This window comes from Halichoerus grypus, chromosome 2 (genome assembly GCF_964656455.1).
Source record: "Halichoerus grypus chromosome 2, mHalGry1.hap1.1, whole genome shotgun sequence".
NCBI classification, from domain to species: domain Eukaryota; kingdom Metazoa; phylum Chordata; class Mammalia; order Carnivora; family Phocidae; genus Halichoerus; species Halichoerus grypus.
The window spans coordinates 152,619,333-152,644,369 of NC_135713.1; the positions used below are offsets into that span (position 1 = coordinate 152,619,333).

Consider the following 25,037-nt stretch of genomic DNA (forward strand, 5'->3'; position numbering starts at 1 on the left):
TATAGTTTGTTACTGGGGAAGGTTTGTGGAGCAACATTTCCAATTCCAGAACTTTTCACACCCAAAATAGAAACATGTTGAAATTCAGTCCAAGATACTGTCTTGGGGGGGGAGGAGGAGGAAGGTTTAATAAAACTGGAGTTCCTTCTGTGATCTCTATTTATAACGCTCCCGTCCATAACGTGGGGCTCCTGGAACTCACTATGTGGACGGAAAGCTTGGAGACGATGCAACGAATATGACACTGATCGGCGGAGGGTGGGAAATGGGGTCAGGAATGGAGGTAACAAGCGTTTCCAGTCTTCCTCCTGAGTCAAGATGTCCAGTTCACCCAGCCCCTGCCTGTCCCCTTCCAGATCTGAGAACACAGTCCTTTCCTTTCGGTACCGGAACACCCTGCTTGTGTTTCTGCTTTTACTGGATCCCTGAGCCCAGATCTGTGCCTCTCACGTGCCCCACCTCCCGCGTCCGCCCTCCCCCCCCCCATCGCAGTGCCGCCTGAGAGCAGGAACCATATACCCTTGCCCACGTCACCTGGGACTCCCGCCCGGCACCCAGCATCGGCCAAGAGAGCTCCACGAAAGAGACCGACCCTCATCCCCGCTCCTTCAGCTCACCAATCCCTGGAACCCCACACAGACACACCTCAGCCTTAGCAGCAGCACTTTAATTCCACAAAAACTCAGAAAGCCAAAACTGATTAGAACACGCCACAACAGGTGGGCTTCAAAACCAGCAACAATTCTGCCTGAACCCTGAGAGCAGTGAGACCCCTCCCACCTCACCCCCTCTACCATGCAATGCATTCCTTCTAGTTCCACCCCAGTTCTGGCTGGGGAAGGGGGGATGGTAGGGGGCCAGAGGGCAGAAGCAGGGGGTTATCCATCTGCAGGTGTGCATCCTTGTCTGCATGGCCTGTGGCCAAGGACCACTCAAGCTCCCACAGCCCCTGGCACCTGAGATGTGGCCAATGGAGTCAGGGTGGCCACAGTGGGGGCTGGAGCCTCTTCTGTTCTCCTTTCTTGACCGCATATGGCAGTCGCGTCTCCCGAGCCGAGCCCTAAAGCCCTGGGTTCCCAGAGATGGTGTTCCCGCTGGAGAAGAGGGTTGAGAACAAGGTCGCTACAATGGCCAACTTAACAGAAGCAGAGCATCGTCCCCTCCCACCAGGAGAGGCTTCAGAACTTCCCCGTTATACACCTGAATAAGGCCCAGCGAGTGGTCGCAGGCCTGCGAAATGCGTCTGGAAGAGCCTCCAATACATAGGCCTCCCCTCAGCGGGCAGTTCCCACCAGGGCTCCTTGAAGAGTCCTTAGGATCCTGCTGGGCCCTGGCTTGGCCACTCCTGCCCTCCCAGTCACTTGCACAAGGCCTCCAACACCTCCAGGGTGCGTCGGATATCCCGGACTTGGCGCGCCAGCCCCTGGACTGGCTGCAGAGCCCGCTCCAGCTCTTCACAGCGCGCCAGCAGGGTGTACATGCCCTTGATGCTCATGTCCACCGCTTCGCCTAGGGAGTCCACGGCGTCGCGGTAGGTCTGGATGCAGCCCACGCTCAGCGCGGTCAGCTCCTGCACCGCGCCACCCAGCCCGCGCAGCAGACGGTCCACCCTGCCGCCCAGCTCCCGACTCAGCCGCTCCAGGTCCCGCAGCACGTCGGGGTCGATGGGGGGGATGGCCGGAGTGGGCGCGGGCGCTGCACAGGGCCGCGCCGGGGCAGGGGGCGGGGGTTGAGGGGCGCCGCTCAGACGAATCTTGAGTTGCAGGTTGTTGGCCACGAAGTGGGTGAGGTCGCCATGGCGGCTCACCGTGCCCTCGAGCTCTAGGGGGCTGGAGATGGTGGCGCGGCGCCCGCCACCCGCGCCAGGCTCGGCACCCCCTGCCGACCCGGTGCCGCCGCACGCCCCGCTCAGCCCGTCCAGGCTGCGGCTGTCCTGAAGGCGGCTGGAGAACGAGCGGCCAGCCCTGCCGGCCGCCGCCGCCTCCTCCTCCTCGTCTTCCTCCCGCGGCTCAGCCTCCATCCCGCTGCCTCCCGGACTCCCTCGACGGCAGCCCCTCTCGGATGCAGGCTCGTCCTCCGGCGGCTCAGGGTCCCGGCGCCCAGAGGACCCGTGCGGGTCGGGCTCGGGACCCGGCGCCCCCCGGAGGCTCCCCGGCGCGGACGGCGTCCCTCCGCGGCCCGGCTCGTAGTCCCGAGCCTCCCGCTCGGCCCGGTGGACGGCGCCGCGGCTCGAAGTCTTCGGGGACGCCGCGGGGTGGCGGCTCGCGCCCCCAACGTTCTCGGCCTCTTCCTGCCCGGACACCGGGAGGCCTGAGGGCGGCGCAGAGGGCGCTCGGCCCAGCCCGCCGCCGAAGATCGCGGCTTGCTGTTCCCCCAGAGCCAGAAGGTCCGCCTCGGGCCCAGGCCGCCCCCGGGACGACTCCATGCCGCAGTTTGGGGCAGGAACCGAGAAACTGATTCGCCCCGACTCGGGCGGCGTCGGCGGCGCCTTTAAGGGGCGTTGGTAGAGGCGCGCGATTGGCAGCCGGCTGACAATGGTCAGGACAGGAAGAACACTCTGATTGGTCGCGGTGACCAGGAAGTCCCGGAAGAAGAGCTGTTACTGAGCCGCCGAACCCACGTGAGAGCCGGCGGGGCGGTGCGAAGGAGGTGACAGCTGCCCTCGTCGCTCCGCCCCCTCAGGATGAGGCCGGGCAAGTCTTAAAGATCAAGGTCCTGAAATACCCGAGCCCTCCCGGGCGGGGCTCAGACTCCTTCCACCCACAATTGTCACACCCACAGTTGTTGCTTAGCAAACACACCCAGTGGGCACCAGAGATGCGGCTCCTAGAGAGTTTGTGGGAATGAAAAGAGTCTCTCCTGCTTGGACCATCGGGATTGAACCACACTTAGTCCATCGGGAGGGATGCGACCGGAATCCCCAGCAGAGCACGAATGGTTAGGTCCACCATCCTCGGCTCACCGACCTGCAGAACTGTCCTGAGCGACTCACGATGGACAACCAAGCAGGCTTAAGGGCTTTCCTGTGCTTTTGCCACTCTGTCCTCTGTCTCCGGCCCCCTCCACGTTGGAGAATCTCTCCGCTTGGAGGATGGTGTGTGATTTTGCCACGAGGTAAAATATTCAATAAACAAATGGCTCTGCACGGAGATCGGAGCCCTGGTACCATTCTTCTGATCCCAACTCTTCCTTGTCTTCCCTTCGTTGGTCTCGCTGAAGCCACACTGCTGGCCCCCTCGCTGTTCTTCTGCCTCAGGGATTTACACTTGCTCTTCCTTTTTTTTTTTTTTTTTTTTTTTAAGACTGAGTCTACCAAGGAAAATTTCAACTTCAGTTCCTTACTTAGTCAAATACCACCTTTTCAGTGCAGCCTCCCCTGATAACCTGTTTAAAATTGGAGCCGCTTTCCCCAGCAATCCCCGATTTCCCTTCCCTTCCTTTTGTGCATGGCATATACTATATACTTGCTTACTTGCTCATGTAAGCTCCTTGAGGGTAAGGGTTTTTTGTAGGGCTTTTTTTTGGTCTGTTTTGATCCGTATCCGCAGTGTTTAGGGTGCCTAGCACATAATAGGCGCTGTGTAAATATGTATTAAATGACCACAAACCATTGATTTCCTCTTTGTGACTTGAACACATTCAAGATGTGTTTCTGTCACTTGTACCCAGAGTCCTGACTAATAAACCATGAGGTCCCCCCTCTCTGGGGCTGACCCCCCCCAACCCCATCTTCCCTTTACCCCTCAGCAGGCAGACACTCTTTATTCAGCAAGTGATAGAAAACACAAGTTGGACCAACACTAACGTTAAAACAAGGACACTGCATTGTGTCATGCGATAATGGTCTCAAGACAAGAGACAGTGTGCTCAGAGAAGCTTGGTTCCAGTGCCCTAGGACTGTCACAAAGGACCTGGTTTCTGTCTGCGGGGGCAGCGTTATCCCAAGTGCGCTTCCTCATGGTGGCGAAATGGCCACTCTTTGTCATTCTTCCGGGGGTTGTATTCGTCTCCTTGGGCTGCTATGACAAAACTGGGTGTCTTAAACAACAGACATTTATGTCTCACACTTCTAGAGTCTGGGAAGCCCAAGATGCCAGCTGATGTGGTCCCTGGTGAGACCCCTCTTCCTGTCTTCTCCATGTGCCCTCACATGGTGAAGAGAGAAAGCTAGCTCTCAGCCTCTTCTTAGAAGGGACTAAATCCTATCATAAGGACCCCACCCTCATGACCTTCCCTAAACCTAATTACCTCCAAAGGCCTCACCTCCAAATACCATCACACTGGGGACTAACGCGTCAATAGACAACTTTCGGAAGGACAAGCACCCTCAGTCCATAACGGGGGTCACTCGTCATCCTTTTTGGTCTCCTGAGATCTGACTCAATATCTAAGGACACTCCCACATCATCAGGAAGCTGAAATATCAAGCAGCCCCTCTCCCAGCTTCCCAGGCACACAGCTCCGGCTCTACCATGGAGCCCTTCTGCAGTGGAATTTTCCCTGGCTGGGCGGACTCCACGCCTGGTCCTTCTAGAGATTCCTGGTGCTCCTGCAGAGGCTGTGAATCACCCAGGATGCTCATAATAAAGTCCACTTATGCTTAAATGAGCCCAAATTATTCTGTTTCATGCAACCAGAACCCCTGAATGATATGCTCCCACACCTTCCAGAAGGGGAGAAAGGAATCGCTTCCACCAAAGCCCCAGTTAATTTCCCTTTACATCTTATTGGCCTAAACTGGTTCAATGTACAATTTAGTCACATTGGCCAGGGTAATACCATGTCTGACTGACTTAGGACTGAGTATCCCGGGACAACTGGGTGGCTCAGGCAAGCGGCTGCCTTTGGCTCAGGTCATGATCCCAGGGTCCTGGGTCATGATCTCAGGGTCCTGGGATCTCCGGCGTGGGCGGGGCTCCCTGCTTGGTGGGGAGTCTGCTTCTCACTCTGCCTCTGCCCCTCCGCCCACTTGTGCCCACTCACTCACTCTCTCTCTCAAATAAATAAATAAAATCATAAAAGAAAAAAAAAAAAGGACTGAGTATCCAGAAGCAATCACTCTGGCAAGGTGATGAGAATCAACTTATTAGGTTAAAACAATTATGCTCCTCCTGGAGCTAGGGGTGGGTCAGTCCCCTCCGAACCCCAGTAGCTGCAACTCAGTGGGGGAGGGGGCAGGGGCTGTGGGGGAGCAACCACAGTGTGTCCTATGTTAGGGGTCAGCCAAGTATGGCCCATGGGCCAGATCCAGCTCACTACCGCTTTTATACAGCTTGTGAGCTGAGAATGGTTTTTACAGGTTTAAATGGTTGAAAAAGAAAGGATATGAAAATTCATATAATTATGTGAAATTTAAATTTCAGTGTCCATAAGTTTTTTTGGAATACGGCCATGTCCATGCATCGATGAACTGTCTCTGGTCACTTTCGTGCTGCAATGACAAAGCTGAGTAGTTTCAATAGAAGCCAGATGGCTTGTAGAGACTTCAGGATTTACCTCCCAGATTTTCCCGGATAGTTTGCTATGTCGTTCACTCCAGGCTGCTGGAAGTGGGAGCCCACCCCAGGATGGGCTCATTACTCCTGTTGGCCTATCGCTGTCAGCGGCCGTGGGTCACTGCTGGTGGTCTGACGTGACTCATATTTTCATGCATATGCACACTCTGTTCATGAGACTTTGGAATACTCTTTTTAGAACTTTGTAAGAGCAGATTTGGGTCAAAGAGGCTTGTACTACCCAGTAGTAGGGAGATAGAGAAGGATGAGTTTTGCCGCAATCGGACAAATATCTTTCTATATTTATTTATTTAAACACATGTGTTTATATTTTATTTTATTTTTTGAGAGAGAGAGAGTGCAAGCAGGGGTTTGGGGAGGAGGGGCAGAGGGAGAGAGAGAGAACCCCAAGCAGTCTCCATGCCCAGCAAGGAGCCTGACGTGGGGCTCGATCTCCCAACCCTGAGATCATGACCTGAGCCAAAATCAAGAGTCAGTCACCTGTCCAGCTGAGTCAGCCAGGTGCCCATAGGCAAATTTGTTTTTAAAGGCCCATGTTTTCCCCGCTACTCCATGAATACACATATTTTTTTTGTTGCAAATTATGCAATGCCTGTATATGGAAATTTGGTATATGAAGAAGATGGTGGTATTTGGGATCAATTTATATAAATGGTGCAAGTATAAGAGACCAGCGAGTTGGACCAAAACAAAAATGAAAAAAAAAAAGATTTCATCCTTTACGTTAAAAACATAATTTTGATCACATTTTAATTTTTTAATTTTTTTAAAGATTTTATTTATTTATTTGACAGAGAGAGAGACAGCAAGAGAGGGAACACAAGCAGGGGGAGTGGGAGAGGGAGAAACAGGCTTCCTGCAGAGCAGGGAGCCCGATGCGGGGCTCGATCCCAGGACCCTGGGATCAGGACCTGAGCAGAAGGCAGACACTTAACCGAGTGAACCACCCAGGCGCCCCTTGATCACATTTTTAAATGAAAAACAGACAATTATGAAAGAAAACAGAAGTGCATGTTTTGTTGGTTTGTTTGTTTTATAAGCTTGGGGTAATGAAGGCTTCTTAAAGTAAGACCAAAAATCAGATAAAACTATGTTAAATGACAAATTGCAGAGACGGAAAGAAAATATTGGCCCAGTATATGACAAACCATTAATATCCCTTGATCTTACTCGTAAATCTGCCGAAGATGGCCAAGGACTCCAGGGTCGGTAAATTCAGTAGTTCAACAAAATCACCAAAGACCCTGGTTCTTTCCATCTTTACGCTCTACCAATCACCCTCAGTCTGCCAATCTGTCTTTAAAAAAAAAAAAAAAGAAATCATGTAAAAAAAATATAATGAAATCATGTGTATGTAGTTCTATTCATTAAGATAAGCACACTAATCAAAAGCTATACCACATTTACAGCAACTGCAAATACAAAGATAGTGCTCCGAATTCTGTTTCTTTTTTTTTTAATTTTTTAAATAGATTTTTATTTATTTATTTGACAGAGAGAGATACAGCGAGAGAGAGAACACAAGCAGGGGGAGTGGGAGAGGGAGAAGCAGGCTCTGCGCTGAGTAGGGCTCAATCCCAGGACTCTGGGATCATGACCTGAGCCAAAGGCAGACACTTAACGACTGAACCACCCAGGCACCCTGAATTCTGTGTTTCATCGAGCATCAAAAACCACCCATCTTTTTTAAAAAAAGATTTATTTATTTGTTATTTTACAGAGCGAGAGAGCATGAGCGCACGAGCAGGGCAAGGGGCAGAGGGAGAAGGAGAGAGAATCTCCAGCTGACTCCCCTTGGAGCACAGAGCCCCACAGGGGGCTCCATCCCAGGACCCTGAGATCATGACTCAAGCCGAAATCAAAAGTCTGATGCTGAACCAACTGAGCCACCCAGGCGACCTGAACCACCAATCTTTTTGTCCTTCTCTTGTACTTTATTCTGTATCCACATTCTCTGCCTCTGATTGGATCCCTGGATTTTATTCCATTTTTCTTTGTGACGTTCTCCGCAGATATATATCATTGGCGGCTGCTTTGGGGGCTGAACTTCCTTTTGGGCGTCCACTGAAAATCCCTCCAAATCCCAACCAGCCAATTCCTTACCCAGGTAGCCCAGAGAAAACTTCTCGCTCTGCGCTTTGAAATAGATTACTGACAATCTGTCTTGACCTCCGCCGTCCCCGTGGGCACAGAATGTCTGCGACACATCCAGCCATCTCAGGAACCAGCTTCATGTGGCATTAGCGGTCAGTAGGTCGGTCAGTGAGATCAATACCACCCCGTTGTGTTTCAAGTCATGAGGAGACAGTGTGTGAAACTAGCAGGGCTCTTCTGACTATTAGACTCGTTCATTCCCATGATCAGCTGGGCGCACAAAATATAAATCTAGTAAGAAAGAATCCTGCCACAGACCAGACCAGAGAGGGTTTGTAAGGCTGCAAAGCTCGGTAGGTATAGAGACTGTGGGGGGAACGTAGCTTCCTTCAGGGGGCTACTCCACCCTCTCTCCTTTCAACCTATTTCATGTTTAGAAAGCGATTTCCTCGAGATTACAGCCCATGTGTGGGAATTTGTCTCCTGGTTGGGAATTCCATTTTCTATTCCTTTGCAAACCCACAGTCAAGCTCCTAGGTCCTGTCTGTCTTCCTTCTTTTAGCCATTCTAGTAAGCGTGTGCTAATGTCTCAGCATGGTTTTAATTTGCGTTCCCTAATAACTAACAATGTTGCGTATCTTTTCACGTGCTTATTTGCCATCTATATATGTTCTTTGAGGAATGCATCCCCACTTTTCTATTATTTTCTGTTTTACATATCTTGTAAACTACTTTAAATCCTTTCTAGAATAAGACTATTTATAGTTATTTATAAATATTCATTTATAATATATATATTATATGAAGATGTGATATATATATATATATATATATATATATATATATATATATATATCAATCACATCTTCTTTATCCGTTCATCCATCGATGGACACTTGGTTGCTTCCTCATCTTGGCTATTGTAAATAATGCTGCAACAAATATAGGGGTGCATATATATTTTCAAGTTACTGTTTTTGTTTTCTTTGGATAAATACCCAGAAATGGGATCACTGGATCCTATGGTCGTTCTATCTTTCCGTTTTTGGGGTACTCTCCATGTTGCTTTCCATAGTGGCTGCACCAATGTACATTCCCACCAACAGTGCACCAGAGTTCCTTCCTCTTACTCCACATCCTCACCAATGCCTTTTTTTTTTTTTTTAAGATTTTATTTATTTATTTGACAGAGAGAGAGAACTCAAGTAGGCAGAGTGGCAGGCAGAGAGAGACGGAGAGGCAGGCTCCCCGCCGAGCAGGGAGCCGGTGTGGGGCTCGATTCCAGGACCCTGGGATCATGACCTGAGCCGAAGGCAGACGCTTAACGGACTGAGCCACCCAGGTGCCCCATCACCAACGCTTTTTATTTTTTGTCTTTTTTTTTTTTAAGATTTTATTTTTAAGTAAACTCTACACCCAACCTGGGGCTTGAACATACAACCCCGAGATCAAGAGTTGCACGCTCCACCCACTGAGCCAGCCAGGCGCCCCTCCTTCTTGCGTTTTTGATAACAGCCATTCTAACAGGTGTGAGGTGATCTCATTGTGGTTTTGGTTTGCATTTCCCTGATGATTAGTGCAGCTGAGCATCTTTTCATGTGCTTGTTGGCCATTTGTATGTCTTATTTGGAAAAATATCTGTTCAGATTTTCTGCCCATTTTAAATCATATATATATTTTTTTGCTCTTGAGTTAAATAGTTTGGATATCCATATCAGATATATGACTTGCAAATATTTTCTCCCATTCAGTAAGTTGCCTTTTCATTTTGTGGATGTTTTCCTGTGCTTTCCTTCTAATGGAGACTAGCTTTTTTTTTTTTTTTTAGATTTTATTTATTTATTTGAGAGAGAGAGCGAGCCCGAGTGGGGGGGGCGGGAAGCAAAGAGAAAGGGAGAAGGAGAAGTAGGCTCCCCGCCGAGCATGGAGCCCGATGTGGGACTCAATCCCAGTACCCCAGGATCATAACCTGAGCCAAAGGCAGACACTTAACCAACTGAGCCACCCAGGTGCCTGAGACTAGATTTTTTAATGCTATTTATACCATGCACATTACTGCACTTGAGAACAGACTGTTATAGGCAAGATAGGATTGTTATTTCCATCTTAAAGGGCTCATAAAGATTAAACCACTTGGCCAAGGTCACATGACTAATGAACAGTGGAGAAAGGACTAGAACTCAGGGGTGCCAGCCAGAAGCTAAAGCTCGTTCCTCCGCAGAGCCCCGCCACCAATCAGGCCACAATGAGGGGAGCAGACCACCTCTCGCGTCTTACCAGTGCCCACACCACCCACAGACATGCAGACAGGCTTTCGAGAGCAAATATCGGCCAGCCTATCAGGAGGACACAACCAGACCCCCGAGGAAGAAGAGAAGTGGCTTTTCGTTTCTTTTTCCTATCATCGTCTGTTCAGTGGGAAGGTAAGGTGATCATCAAGCTCCCAAAGTGAACAAACATTCCAGGTCAGCTGGACTCAGTGTAATGATATCTTTATTTAAAAAAAAATGTCACCAAGGGGCGCCTGGGTGGCTCAGTCGTTAAGGGTCTGCCTTCGGCTCAGGTCATGATCCCAGGGTCCTGGAATCGAGCCCCGCATTGGGCTCCCCGCTCAGCGGGAAGCCTGCTTCTCACTCTCCCACTCCCCCTGCTTGTGTTCCCTCTCCTGCTGTCAAATAAATAAATAAAATCTTAAAAAAAAAAAAAAGTCAACCAGGCCAGCCTTCCCCCTACTCCCCAGGACACAAGCCCTTCGTTCTCTGTAGGATTTGTCAAGTAAGATGTTTGTTGTGTCGGTTGTGGGGTGGAATGTAGGATTTATGTGGGATACGGAATTATGTCATATCGTCACATTATCTAGCGGCTCTTGCTAGAATATGTGGAATTTTCATGAGCAAGGAGATGATGCCTCTTAGAAAAGTCTCTGAGGGGTCAAGCACAGGTCACTGACCAAAGATCATGATACAGATGGCTGATTCTTCCCATGACTCAAAGGAGGCTGCAGGTGCCATTCTAGACAGAGGGAAGAGCAAGTGCAAAGGGCCGGAGGTAGAAACAAATTTGGCAATGTTCAAGGAACAGCAAGGAGGCCAGTGCTTTAGTGATGGAAGGGGTTAGAGCAGTTGGGAGCTGAGCTCCAAGTAGGGAGGAACAGAATCTCTTCAGGCAGGGATTTTTAACTCAGATGGATGCCTGGGTCTCAGCCTAGGCGGATTAAATCTGAATTTCTCAGGCTGATAGTCCAAGAGTTCTATTTTCTCCGTAAGCCCTCCAGGTGATTATGATGTGCAGCCAGGGTTGAAAACGGGTAGAGGACCTTGCCATAGAATGAGTTTGGATTTTATTCCAAGAACTCTAACTTTCCATGTGGAGGACGGGCCAGGAATAGGAGCAGGGAGAACAGTTAAGAGGCTGGTGGCTTGAATCAGGGTGAGAGCAGTGCAGTTCGTGAGTAAGGGAGGTGGGGCTGAGACCCTGTGGATTTCATTGGCCGAAGGAAGGAAGGGGTTGGCAGACAAAAGGGAGAGAAACCAGGGTTTAAAAAAAAAAAATCTTATAACATCATTCAATTGTTTTACCCCATGGGTAAGAGTCTTTTTACCCCATCTGGAAAAGAGTCTTTACAGATGTAATTAAGGATCTTAAGATAAGATCATCCTGGATTATCTGGGTGGGCCCTAAATGAAATGACTAGAGTTCTTATAAATCACAGAAGATACAGAGAGAGAAGAGGGGAAGAGCATGAAGAAGCAGAGCTGGGCGTAGGGAAGCCTCACGCCCAGAAATGCCTGGAGCCACCCAAAGCTGGAAGAGGGGAGGAAGGATTCCCCCCCAACCCTTGATGGGGGTGGGACACTGTGGCCAATCTGATTTTGGACCAGTTGATTTTCTGTTTTAAACCACCTCCTTAGTGGTAGTTTGTTACGGCAGCTCTAGGAATGGCTGGTGGCGCATCAGTTAACTAAGATCAAATAAAAATAAGAACTTTTTTTTTTAAAGATTTTATTTATTTATTTGACAGAGAGTGAGCACAAGTAGGGGGAGCAGGCAGAGGGAGAGGGAGAAGCAGGCTCCTTGCTGAGCGGAGAGCCCGATGCGGGGCTCAATTCCAGGACCCTGGGATCATGACCTGAGTTGAAGGCAGACCCTTAACGACTGAGCCACCCAGGCGTCCCCCAAAATAAGAACATTTATAAAAAAAAATAACAAAACTGCATGAAGTCTAAAAAAGAAAATTTATTCCCATACCTCACAATGATTAAAAGGGTAAGTAACCAATAGACGAAGAGAAAGCCTTTGATGAAAGTCAACATCTAGTCAGGACACCAAAAACCAAACCCTTTCTTAATCTGGTAAGGCACCTTTTTTTCCTGGACTACACAGTAATGGTAAAAACTGCAATTCCTGTTCCAGGTCTGTGATCCATAAGCACGTAAAATAAATGTGTGTGCTGCCCAAAAGTAATCAATATACCATCCTAGCACGGCATTAAGGAATATGGACTTTAAAACTGGGCTCTCCCCACTTACTGGCTGTGTGACTTTTGGTGGACTCCGCAACCTCTCTGCGTCCTGTGCTAGATCCTGAGCAGAGCAGTAAAACCAAGACAGCTTCTAGGGGAAGGCCATGTTCAGTTGCTCCTAGGTTGGCAGAGGCTGAACCAGAAGGAAAGACTAGAGGCGCCGCTGGGGTTCAGCAGCAGCCGAGGGGAGCCGAGACTCCAGCAGCCAGAGCAGGGGAAGAAACAACGGGAGACAGGGGTGGGGGGAGCAGGAAGCAGAACGAGGGCAAGGGTGGGCGTGGCCAGGGAGAGCTGAGCAGGGGCAATCCTCACCCACCAGCCCCCCACCCCTCAGCAGTCTCCACCTGAATGTAAAGCATCTAAACTCATCCGTATAAAAAGCTTCAGCCTTTATTAAATAAAAAGGAGGTAGAAGACAAGTAAAGGAGCAGGCCAGGTACCCCTCCTTCCAACCCCACATATACAGGCATACAAACAGGCACGACCGAATAAATGACAGGGACGAGTCAGGGGACAGACTGAAGGGCGGAGGGAGGCAGCACCCTCCGGGAGTGGGCCCGGACCCAAGGGTGCGCAGAGACCTGGGCCAGGGGCAGCCGTTCTGAGGGGTTGTGCTTGAGCAGCTTGGAGATGAGGTCCTGGGCTCCCGTGGGCACGGAGGCGGGGAACTTCAGGTCCACCTGCAGAAGTCGAGGAAGGACAAGGGCCCCCTTAGTTTTATCCTCGACCACCCCCATTCCATCTGGAGAATTCCACAGGGCCCGCCGGGCCTCTGCAGCCAGGCACCGTGCCCGCCCTCCCACCTTGACGATGCGCCGATACGTCTCATTGTGGGAAGCGCTCTCGAAGGGCGGGTTTCCCACCAGCAGCTCATAGCAGAGGACTCCGATACACCACAGATCCACCTTCTCGTTGTGCGTGCGCCCTTCAATCATTTCTGGGGGCAGGTAGTCCAAGGTACCACACATCGTCTTCCTCCTGGGCGGGATGGCGGGGGGAAGGGCAGGGATCCCAGGTAAAGACCACCTGTCTTTTCCCTGCTGCCCGACAGGGAGCCGAGCGACCCCAGGATGAGCCAGGGGAGTATTTCAACCAGGCTCTGACAGGGCCCTTTGGGGCAGGAGTAGGGTAAAGATAGAGCCCAAAGAAAGCCCCAGGGGTAGAATCACACACTGCCCCAGCCTTTCCACCCGGAGGGATGTATCTTAAAATAATCAGATCTAAGGGCAATGCTCATCTTAGAATTAACGGGAAAACTGGGGCCCTCTCAAAAGTCCATCTGGCAGGTCCTGCTGAAATGGATCAGGTTGGGGCGCCTGGGTGGCTCAGTCGGTTGAGCATCTGCCTTCGGCTCTGGTCATGATCTCAGTCCCGTATCAGGCTCCCTGCTCAGCGGGGAGTCTGCTTCTCCCTCTCCCTCTGCCCTTCCCGCCTGCTCATCTCTCTCTCACCCTCTCTCAAGTAAATAAAATCTTGAAAAAAAAAGGGATCAGGTTCTATCTATCTACAATACTATGAAGCCATTACAAATGAGGTAGGAATATTCTCAGCGACGCGATGAGTGGGTCCCAGTATATTCGGTAGGAAATCTGGGCAACAGAATTGGGGGTCTCCTATTTTTGTGAAGAGATTGCCGTGTCTATAGGCACTTGAGGACAAACCCACACGTGTCCGGGGACCAAGATCTGGAGTCCTGTTACCCTGAATGTGCCCGCCATTCACACCCAGGCCCGGTCCCCTGGCCCACCGTACCTTAGGGAGGGGGCATGCACAGACCAGCCAAAGTCAGCGATCTTCAGCTCTCCCTGGAGCCCCAAGAGCAGATTCTCCGGCTTTATGTCCCTGTGAATCACCTTCTTCCCGTGGCAGTACAGCAGAGCATCTGCCAGTTCTTCCATGATCTGGGAGGGCCAATGACAGGAGGTCAGGCAAGGCTGGACGTCCAGCTCCAAGCGGCGGACCCCCAGCCTCGGGCCCCTGCTGGTGCCCCAAAGCGCCCACCCGCCCGGACCGTGGCTGTTCGCTGCTCATCAAAAGTGCGGCTCTTCTGCAGTTCCTTGTAGAGCTCCCCGCGGGGGGCGTACTCCAGAATCAAGTAGATCCTTCGCCGGTCATAGAAATAGTTGTAAAGGCGCAGGATGTTGGGATGCCTGGAGGGGACAGGGGAGGACTCAGGGTGCATTCCGGCCGAAGGAAATGGGAAAGATGACAGTGCCAGGTGGGGCAAAGTGGGGTCACATTTGGACCAGGCCGGGGACAGCGGGGCTGGCAGTGGTGAAAGGGAACTGGGGGCAGCCCTCTGGATTCAAGGCTCTGGCCGGGGGAGTTCAGTTGGGCCTTGACCAGGGTTGGGAGCTCAGTGGGGCCTTGACCGGGGCTGGGAGCTCAGTGGGCCAAGGGACCACTGCAGGGCAGTCTGGATGGGGCAGGGGGTGAAAGAGGAGCCGGGGGAGGAGCAGAGGGGCTGGGGTGGGCGGAGGGCAAGACTCATACTGCAGATGGGCCTGGATTTCGATCTCCCTGCGCAGTTGGTGCTCCACGCCCTCCTTTTCTATCTGAGACTTGAAGAGGACCTTGAGAGCTACAATGAAATGGCTTTTCTTCTCCCGAGCCAAGTACACGTTTCCAAACTTGCCTTTGCCCAGAGGACGCCCGATCTCAAAGTCGTCGATGGTGAAGGAGCGCCTGATGAGAGGTGGGGGGAAGGCAGGTGAGCGCCAGCCTGTGGGTCACCCGAGAGGCCACGTTCTCCCCTCTCCCCCAGCCCCGCCGGCCCTCAGCCCTGCTTCTCTCCCAAGGGAGGTGAGGACGAGTTGAGGACGGATCAGGCTTTCTTGCCTGTATCCCTGCTCCTGCCCTGAATGGCCGCCTCCCCCATGTCCTCTGTGTTTGCTCCCCCCCTCCTCTCTTGCCACCCCAAGGCTTGGGTACTCACGTTGAGAAGTTGGGTGTCCCACTGCTGTTCTCCACCACCTTTTGGCCAGGGGCAGCTAAGGAAACAACAGGGGAGTTCAGCAACCTCCCCCAACTTTGACATTTTCATCCCGGCACCCTCCCCATAGACCCTAGACCCTAGGCCCCTCAGCTCAATCCCTTCCCGTGTCCCAGTTACCTGTGGGCTGGCCATTGGAGCGGCTCATGAGGACAAGCGCAGACGGGGTGGCAGGGTCCTTCCGGAGGACTCTCTGGGGCAGGGTGTTCAGGCCAGGCTGAGTCTGAGAAGGAGCAGCAGTGGGGAGCTCTGAGGGTGGCTTTGTCCCGGGGAGTGGGTTGGAATGTGCTAAAAGCAGCATTTCAATACTTGCTGTCAGCCCACCCAGCCAGCCAGCCACCCACCCCCTGTTCAAAGAGGAACACCGAGACCACAGTTTTGCTACTCAGCCCAAGGCTCCGCTCCTTGCTCCGTACTAAAATGGGTTCTTCATAAGCGACCTAGGTTGGCCTAAGATAAGGAGCAAAGGACTCACCCCAACACTGAACATTTCACCTCCTTGGCCATGGCCCACACCACATTTTCAGGCACGTAACTGTCTAACCTCTATGGTACCGTCCACAACCCCACACTCATTCACCCTGCCCTCCCCCACCCCAGTGGGGAGTAGAGGGCCAGGTTAAAAAAGGAAAAAACAAAAACAAAAACAAACCGCCCACAATTCAAGGGGTTTTAGCAGAGACATTCTCACAGCCCCCTAAAAACTCAGTCTAGGGGCACCTGGCTGGCTCAGTCAGTAGAACACGCAACTCTTGATCTCAGGGCTGTGAGTTCGAGCCCCGTGTTGGGTGCAGAGATTAATTAAAAATAAAATCTTCAAAAAAAATAATTTAAAAAATTAGAAAAAAATTAAAAACTCAGTCTATTAAGGTTTAGATAAGGTCCCGGAGGTCTTGAATGTTGCAACAAATTCCAGTGTTCACCCCTTTGCAACAAGAGGCTTTGGAGACACCGAGGGCTACTCTGATGGCCCTGGACCATTTCTCTCTTGCAGCTTCTCAGAGCAATATACACAACTTTCTTTCAGGAGTGACCACAATGGTTTCTCTTTCAGCCTCTGTTCTTGCCAGCCTCACTAAGTGCTCCGTGAGGGCGGGAGCTGGTGGACAAGGGGACAGATGGACACTTCAGGATACCCAAGCCCCACCAACAGGGAGCAATGCCTGTGAGAGCCCCTTCCTTCTTCTTAGCCTAGAGAAGAAAGCCTCGTGCCCTAAAAACCCATTCCCAAGCAGTGATATCAGTACAGAATTTATCAGCAAGCAGGTTGGACAAAATAAGAGTCCAGAAATAGACCCACATAGAGGTGGGCATTTTATATAATAAAGGTGGCATTTCAAATTAGAGAGTAGACTGACCACTGAAAGATCTTAGGACAACTGGAAAATAAATCTATTTAGATCTTGATCTCACACCAGTCACTAAAACAAATTCCAAATTCCAAATTTAACATGTCCTGAATCTTTTAAACCTATAAAAACCCTGTTCAGAGTCTCTCTCTACTTCCTGTCTAGCCTATTTGTTCAGGACAAGGGTTGGGAATCATGGCCCGAAGGGCAAACCTGCCTGCTCAGTCCCAGGTATCATTTGTATACGTGACAAAAAGGCTCAACCCTGCAAGGGTCCTCATAGGCTGATCAGATTCAACTCGGCGGCACCTGATAGGATGTATTTGCAAATGCCCAGACCGGGTTCCACCAGCAAATTCTTGGGACCCATTCGTTGGAGCAAAGCGGGGCAGACTCGGAGGGTCGCCCTCCGCACGACCTCAAATCCCCAGGCAGGAACTTTCCATGCGGGTGGGGGAGGGGACGTGGGGAAGCCCTTACCGTCTGCCGGCCGTAGGGCCAGGGGTAGGCGTTCTCCTTCTGGGCCATCCTTAGAGGGAAAGGGGGAGGAGAGCTGGGCACACAAGGGAAACAGGGCTGTAAGAAGCAGGAAAAAAAGACGGAGCGAGAGAGGAGGGGGTCGGACCGATCGAGCCGGAAGCGCGGGTCTGGGGCTGCTGAAAGGGGGCTGATCAAGTCGCTGGCTCATCGGGGCGCACCCGGGCGCTCGTCTCGCCGCCCCCGCCCTGCTCCTGCACACCCCCCTTTCAGGACCCTCCCTCTACCCTTGAGCTCCCAGTGGCCCGGCGGGTGCGCGCGGGCCGCCCAACGGACCCCCGACCTGCCTGATCACCTGCCCTCTCCCGGCGCAAGACCCGCGAAAGGAAGCCAGCTCACCTGGAGCCCGTGGCACAGCCACCCTCCGGGCCGCGGGCAAACGACTGAACCTGCCGGGCCGGGCCCCCGCTGAGGCCCTTTCAAATCTCCCGCCCTGGCCCCATTGGCTGAGCGCGCTGTCCATGCCCAGCCCTCATTGGCTGGACTCCCCGTGACGTAGCCCGTGGGACCCAATGCGGGAGGCGGGATGCCAGACACCGCCCACCGGAGGTTCGGGCTTAGGAAAGTTTCGGGCATCCCCGAGTCCAATGTTCTCACATCCTCTTTCGTTAATTTAACAATTTCCGTCTATCTGGAATTTATCCTTCTGTGTGTATGCACCAGGGTTTTATTCTCGACAGATGGAGAGTTCATTACGCCAGCACCGCTTGTTACACAAACCACCTAGTTCCCAGCGGAATTTAAATGCTACCCTTACCCAAAGCAATCCACAGATTCCACGCAATCTCTATCAAAATTCCAATGACAGTTTTTACAGAAATAGAAAAAAACAATAGCAAGTTTGTATGGAGTTACAACAGGACGCAAATAGCCAAAGCAAGCTTGAGAAAGAACAAAGCCACGGGTATCACCAACAGCCCCCCACCCCCACCCCCGGGTTCAAACCACATTACAAAGCTGTAGTAATTAAAACAGCCCGGTGTTGACATAAAAACTGCCACATAGGGGTGCCTGGGTGGCTCAGTCGTTAGGCGTCTGCCTTCGGCTCAGGGGTCCCGGGGTCCTGGGGTCGAGCCCCGCATCGGGCTCCCTGCTCCGCGGGAAGCCTGCTTCTCCCTCTCCCACTTCCCCTGCTTGTGTTCCCTCTCTCGCTCTCTCTCTGTCAAATAAATAAATTAAATCTTAAAAAAAAAAAACAAAAAACTGCCACATAGATCAATGGAGCTAAACAGAGAGCCCAGAAATAAATCCACACATATATGGTCAATCAATTTATGGAAAAGGAGCCAAAAACACACAAGAGGGAGAGGGTAGTCTCTTCAAAAAATGTTGCTAGGAGAATTGGACAGCCACACCTGCAAAAGAATGAATCTGGACCACTATCTTACACTACACACAAAAATTAACTCAAAATGGATTAAAGACTTGAACGTAAGACCTGAAACCATAAAACTCCTAGAAGAAAACACAGGCTGTAGATTCCTTGACATAGGTCTTCACAATATTTTTAGAAACCTGACACCAAAAGCAAAAGCAAGACCAAAAATAAACAAGTGGGGCTACATCAAACTAAAATTTTTTTTAAAAATTTTATTTATTCATTTGAGGCAGAGAGATACAGAGAGAGAGAGAGAGCATAAGCAGGGGAAGAGGCAGAGGGAGAAGCAGGCTCCCTGCTGAGCCAAAAGCACGGCGGAGGGTGGGGGTCCGCCTGGGGCTCAGCATGGGGCTCGGTCCCAGGATCCTGGGATCATGACCTGAGCTGAAGACAGACCCATCTGAGCCACCCAGGCACCCCCAAACTAAAAGCTTCTACACAGCAAAGAAAACCATCAACAAAATGAAAAGGCAACCTAGTGAATGGGAGAAAATATTTGCAAATCATATACCTGATAAGGGGCTAATATCCAAAATATCTAATGAACTCATACAACTTAATGGCAACAAACAAACAATCTGATTTAAAAATGGGCTGAAGATTGGAATAGACATGTTTCCAAAGAAGACCTACAGATGGCCAACATGTATATGAAAGATGCTTACCATCGTTAATCATCAGGGAAATGCAAATCAAAACCAGAATGAGATTTAGCCTCACACCTGTTAGAATGGTTGTCACCAAAAAGACAAGAAATAACAAGTTTGGGTCAGGAGGTAGAGAAAAGGGAGCCCTCGTGCACTGTGTTGGGAATGCAAACTGGTGCAGCCGTCATGGCAAACAGTATGGAGGGCCATCAAAAACTTAAAGACAGGGCGCCTGGGTGGCTCAGTTGGTTAAGCGACTGCCTTTGGCTCAGGTCATGATCCTGGAGTCCTGGGATCGAGTCCTACATCAGGCTCCCTGCTCAGCGGGGGAGCCTGCTTCTCCCTCTGACCCTCTCCCCTCTCATGCTGTTTCTCGCTCGCTCTCTAATAAATAAGTAAATGAAGTCTTTAAAAAAAAAAAACAAAACTTAAAGACAGAACTACCATAGGATCCAGCAATTTCACTTCAGAGTATTTATCCAAAGGAAAGGAAAGCAAGATTCAAAAAGGTATCTGCATCCCCATGTTCACTGCAGCATTATTTACAATAGCCAGGATATAGAAACATCCAAGTGTCTACAGATGGATGAAAGGATAAAGAAAATGAGGTGTGTATGTGTGTGTATACTGGAATATTATATTATTCTGCTATGAAAAAGAATGAAATCTTGTCATTTGTGACAACATAGATGGACCGGGAGGGTATTATGCTAAGTGAAGTAAGTCAGACAGAGAAAGACAAATACTGTATGATTTTTCTTATATGTGGAATCTAAAAACAACAAAGAAAAGCTCATGGATACAGAGAACAGATTAGGGTTTGCCAGAGGTGGTGGGGGTTGGGATGGGAGAAATGAGTGAAAGGGGGTCAAAATGTTAAAAAAAAAAAAAAAACAAGAAAAAAATGCAACATTATAGCAATAGCCAACTGATACAGATGTAAATGTTAGTTGATTACAATTATATTGTTGAAAAATGTAAGCTGAAACATGTGTGTGGCATTATTTCTTCTAATATATTAGCAGGGAAAAAATGAAGGGAAAAAACTACTCTTGGGGCACCTGAGTGGCCCAGTCAGTTGAGCGTATGACTCTTGACTTCCGCTCGGGTCAGGATCTTAAGTGGTGGGATCAAGACCGGTGTTGGGCTCTGCACTCAGTGGGGAGTCTGCTCGGGATTCTCACTCTCCCTCTGCCCCTCCCCCGCTCATTCTCTCTCTCTCTCTCTCTCTCTCTCTCAAATAAATAAATAAAATCTTTAAAAAAAACAACAAACAAGGGGAGGGGGGGTGGGGGGATGGGCTAGCCTGGTGATGGGTATTAAGGAGGGCACGTACTGCATGAAGCACTGGGTATTTTACAAAAACAATGAATCGTGGATCACTACATCAAAAGCTAATGATGTATTGTATGGTGACTAACATAACATCATAAAATAAAATTAAATTTAAAAAAACTACTCTTGATATATTGTCATAGTAGATACTTGGATCTCCATATTTCTGGACTCTTTATTCTATTCCATTGTCTGCGTGTGTTTATTTTTGTGTCATTACTATTTTATTCTTTAAAGTCTTGCACTCACATCCGTAGCAGGAATTTTCCACCAGTGGACCTTTCTCTGCAGATCTCCCGACGGTGGCTGCATTGTTTGGACTGACCCTAACTCTTCTCCTTCCTGCCACACTCCCTTCTTCTCTGCTCTTTCCAAACACACATGTCATAATTGGGTTAATAAATACATTTGGGGGCCTTCTATGGAATAAGTAGTGGGTATTTGTAAGTATTGCCTGCCTAGCACCCTTCCTCTTTCTTCAAAGAACACCCTAACTTTGCTTTAGGGAACCACCTGCACTGTCCCCCGTTCTGGGTAGGCAGTTTCCATTGTAGTCTGTGTCTGTTTCTGCAGGCACCTAGAATTTTCTGGGCATGAGAGGGAAGCTGACCCCATCTCAGGTCCAGGATTGGATGCTGACTGATCGACACCAGTCAACACTTTTTATTACGGGATCGTGGTCATGGTTCAGGGATTAGCATGTTGTGACCCAAGTGACCCCATGAATGGTGAATGGGAATTTTAGGATTCTTGTCCAGAATGCTGGGCAGAAACTCCTTTTCTCCACAAAGCCCACCTTTCTGCTGCTAGTGGTGCTCCGGAAGGGAGCAGCCTGAGAACGAGGCTAGCTTTGCAGAAGGTCTGGGAAGAACCCAAGACCTTCATGGTGTTGTTCAGCCTCTCAACGCCTATTTCGCACTTTCCTTATAGGGACCGGTAGGTCTCTTCCCTAACGCATTGACTCAAGAGTTTAGTTATTCGCTGTCAAAAGCATACTAACTGACACAGATCTACAGACCTAGAGGGTTCTTAGCCATAGAGTGTGAGTGAATGATGCGAAACTGCTGAGAGTCAATCACTTGATCTACAAAAATACCATTTTCATATGATTCAGCCAAATGTAAATCCAAGAAGTCCTTATGGGTTTCTCCATCACTGCGTAACGCCTTTGGCTGCAAGTTACAGAAAACTCAGTCAGCAGTGGCGCGAACAATAGGGATCTGTTTTCTCTTAGCAAGAAGTCACCAGGTAGGCCGTTGTTTTGTTAGAGATGTGGATTGGCCTTGCTGTGATTCTCTTGACATGTCCCTTAGGATTGCAAGATGGCCGCCAACGGTCTCTGCCCCCTTTATCAGGATGAGCAGAAACCTTTCTAGAAGTACCCAATAGATTTCTCATCGGCCAAAAATGTGTCCCATGACTACTGCAAAGGAGACTGGTAAAGTGTCTTAGGGTCAGCCTAACCCCGCTTCCCAAGATCAGGGAGCCCATCATGAAAAGCTTTGTAAAAATTCTATCACCTGCCGAGTACTTTATTCCTCATGACCTAGTGAAGGGAGATTTTTCTGGAATCTGTCAGGGGACACAGTGCATGGGTGGGATATGCCCTGATAGATCCAATACAGTGTCCCTGTCCCCCACAGTCTTTAAATTCCCACTTGCCCATTACGCCAGAAGATATTTGGCCTTTCAGGAATATTTGATGGGCTAGCATAGGATCGGGATTTGCATTATTCATAAACAACAAAACAAAACAAAAGCTATCTGTTCTATCGGCTAGGCAACCATCAGCTGCCTGTTGAAGTTCATGAACAAAATCTCTGTTGTTTACCCCAGTGACTCTCGAGGTATCATGAGGGGGGAATTGTCACTGTTCTTGCTACGGCTGAATTTTCCCAAGACTAGGAAGGGTTAGAATTGGATTGTGATCCGAAGGTCAGGGCAGGATGGTTAGGATTTTATAATGTTCAGGAGGAACAGATGTTAGTCCCTTTAATTTCTGATCATGGGATATCCCCCAAAGAAGTTTCAAGACATGAATTCTCATCATCAGCCAGTAAACCTCTTTCAGGAATGAGGAGGGTCTGGAAGGGGCTGGTTGGGGGGCAGGGAGGCCTGGCCAATACCCCCAAGGATTGGGGTTGGGGAGAGTGGGAAGTGGCTGCCAGTGGTTACAGGGTTTTCAGAGTGATGAAAACGTTCTGGAATCAGATCGTGGTGATTGATGCACAACTGTGTGAATATAGTACAGACCCCTGCATTGTATACATTAAAATGGCTAATGGTAAATTGTATGTTAAGTGTACCTTACCACAAAAATATGATGAAATATTTCAAATATCAAGAATAATTTTTAAAAGCACTTGTGTAGCTACTATTCAATTATTTAAATCTTAACAAACTCGGCCCTATTTGCTTCTGATTTTTTTTTTTTCTTTTTTAGTGAAATAAAAGGCATATAGGTGAAGCTCCAGGGTAAAATTTTAAGAATTAAGTCTATGTGTATAGTTTCTGTACCATTTTCTATTGTCTTTTTAAAAAAAATTCCTCTTTGAGGTAATCAGAGCTGCTAATTCTCTCCTCCACATCATTTAGCTTCCTTTTTCATGCTTTAATTAATTAATTTTATTATTTTTAAAAGCTTTTATTTGTTTATTTGATAGAGAGAGAGAGCACAAGCAGGAGGAGCGAGAAGCAGGCTCCCCATGAGCAGGGAGCCCGATGCGGGACTCAATCCCAGGACCCTGGGATCATGACCTGAGCCAAAGGCAGACGCTTCATCGCTTCATCGACTGAGCCACCCAGGCGCCCCTTGTTTATTTTAAAGATTTTATTTTTTATTTTATTTTTTATTTTTTTTTAAAAGATTGTATGTATTTATTTGACAGAGAGAGACACAGCGAGAGAGGGAACACAAGCAGGGGGAGTGGGAGAGGGAGAAGCAGGCTTCCCGCAGAGCAGGGAGCCCGATGTGGGGCTCGATCCCAGGACCCTGGGATCATGACCTGAGCCGAAAGCAGACGCTTAACGACTGAGCCACCCAGGGGCCCCTAAAGATTTTATTTTTAAGTGATCTCTACACCCAAGGTGGGGCTGGAACTCACAAACCTGAGATCAAAAGTCACATGCTCCAGTGACTGAGCCAGGCGTTCCTCTTTTCTGTGCTTTTAACATTTCTTGTCCCTCTGTTCTGTGTCTTGGGTAAATTCCTGAGTTCTCTTTTTAAAATAGCGAACTCTCTCTCCTGTTGTGCCCAGTTTAGAATGTAAGACAGACTTATTTGGTTACATCTGTCATTCATGTGTAAGATTTCTAATTGGTCAATTGCATATCCATATGCTTTTATTGAATTTTTGTCTTTTTGTCTCATGATTTGATTTTGTTACTTATCTTTTCACGTATCATAATCATACTTACATAAAATTCTTTGTCAGACCATTCCATAGACTTCTTTTCCTTTATGTTCCCATGACTGTCTCTGTTCCAATTATGCTCTCACCATGAAATTTCTTCATCTGTTTTGGGATTTGGGTTTGTAACTTCATCTTGGCTGTTTTTGCCAAAAAATCCAGGCTTTTTCCAAAGACCAGGTTTTCTGGATGGACCCTAAGTTGGTGTATGAAGGAGCTCAGCTTCAGTGATGGGGAGCGTGGCAAAGGGGGAGTGCGTGTCTGGAAGACAGAGGCAAGACTCAGCTTTAGCGGCTTGTTACTGTGTGAAAGTGTAGCCCAGGTATGGACAGATCTTTCCATTTTTTTTTAGAGAAGCTAGAAATCTAGATTTACATGTGAAATTTACTGAGCTGTAAATGTCAGCAAATAATTAGTCACCAAACATGTCTGTGGACTGGATTTGGTCTATAGACTAGAAATATCCCATCCGTAATACCAGGGCTCTTCCAGACCATAAACCGCACTTTGCAAGCATCCTTCTCTCCCTGGGGCCACCAAGCTTACCTGGTCACCCCTCAGGTGGGCTTCTAGGGAACACCAGGCAGCAGAAAGCTCCTGCACTTGGGTATTACAGGTGCACGTCTGAGCCTACCCCTTGCAATCTGTATTACTTGGCAATCGGTTCAATCTTTCTGAGTATCAACTCTAAAATGAGCATAGTTCTACAGCCTTAAGGCTGCTGTCAGGATTAATTGAAATAAGGTCGCCAAAGCACTCAGCACGGGGCCTGGCACACAGCAAGGCCCCCATGTTAGCTATCACCAGGACGAACACATCACCTGGTCCCAGTGGATGAGAGAAGGATCTTCTTTATGACTTAATGCCAGCTAATAAATGTCGAATGCAAGACAGAATTAGAAAAAAAAAAAAAAAATCACCATTTTGTATCTCCTAAAAGGTGCTCTGCTTAGGGTGGGGCTGTGATGGGGTGCTGGGCTGCCTGCCGTCCCCATCACATGCCTTCCGCCGAGTCAGGTGGCCGGAGCTCCTGGGCTGCTGTCGCCTTCCTAAGTCATCAGCAATTCCCAATTCGAGCACGCACAGCCTGTGCAAGGAAGGGCGGATTGTCTGCCTCCGTCTTGGCACACGCGACACAGTGATCGCTCCAACAGAAAGCGGGACAGCGGCGGGGGAGCGGAGCAGACGGGGAGGGCGAGGCACAGCGTCCAGCCTGCGCGCGTGCGCGTGGTGCTGAGCCCGCCCAAATTCCTCTTC

The 25,037-nt window shown here is 49.5% G+C and overlaps 2 protein-coding genes across 5 annotated transcripts; both read right to left on the reverse strand.

The window, feature by feature from the left end:
* Window positions 1-652: 652 nt before the first annotated feature.
* BORCS6 (BLOC-1 related complex subunit 6) lies at window positions 653-2,504 on the reverse strand. The gene has a single exon (XM_036094515.2). It carries the CDS (start codon window positions 2,423-2,425, stop codon window positions 1,358-1,360), a length of 1,068 nt encoding a protein of 355 aa, XP_035950408.1. The 5' UTR covers window positions 2,426-2,504; the 3' UTR covers window positions 653-1,357.
* Window positions 2,505-11,826: 9,322 nt separating this feature from the next.
* On the reverse strand, window positions 11,827-24,984 carry AURKB (aurora kinase B). Of its 4 annotated transcripts, none has more exons than XM_036094511.2 (9): window positions 17,350-17,393; window positions 16,954-17,026; window positions 15,245-15,347; window positions 15,068-15,122; window positions 14,626-14,817; window positions 14,144-14,282; window positions 13,885-14,033; window positions 12,936-13,110; window positions 11,827-12,812 (listed from the first exon to the last, which is right to left on the reverse strand). In XM_036094511.2, exons 2-9 carry the CDS (start codon window positions 16,999-17,001, stop codon window positions 12,639-12,641), a joined length of 1,035 nt encoding a protein of 344 aa, XP_035950404.1. In that variant the 5' UTR covers window positions 17,002-17,026; window positions 17,350-17,393; the 3' UTR covers window positions 11,827-12,638. The 4 variants fall into 4 exon arrangements, with proteins under 4 accessions (XP_035950404.1, XP_035950403.1, XP_035950406.1 ...); XM_036094510.2 differs by having other exon boundaries at window positions 16,954-17,049; window positions 17,350-17,380; XM_036094513.2 differs by lacking the exons at window positions 16,954-17,026; window positions 17,350-17,393 and adding exons at window positions 23,788-24,041; window positions 24,701-24,984 and having other exon boundaries at window positions 12,501-12,812.
* Between the last annotated feature and the right edge of the window lie 53 nt (window positions 24,985-25,037).

Coding starts and splice junctions, on each gene's coding strand:
- BORCS6 (XM_036094515.2), bottom strand. CDS start 2,425: ATGGAGTCGTCCCGGGGGCGGCCTGGGCCCGAGGCGGACCTTCTGGCT.
- AURKB (XM_036094511.2), bottom strand. CDS start 17,001: ATGGCCCAGAAGGAGAACGCCTACCCCTGGCCCTACGGCCGGCAGACG. Junction 15,123..15,244: donor CTCCAATGGCCAGCCCACAG/GTAACTGGGACA, acceptor TTGTTTCCTTAG/CTGCCCCTGGCCAAAAGGTG. Junction 14,283..14,625: donor GAAATCCAGGCCCATCTGCA/GTATGAGTCTTG, acceptor TGTCCCCTCCAG/GCATCCCAACATCCTGCGCC.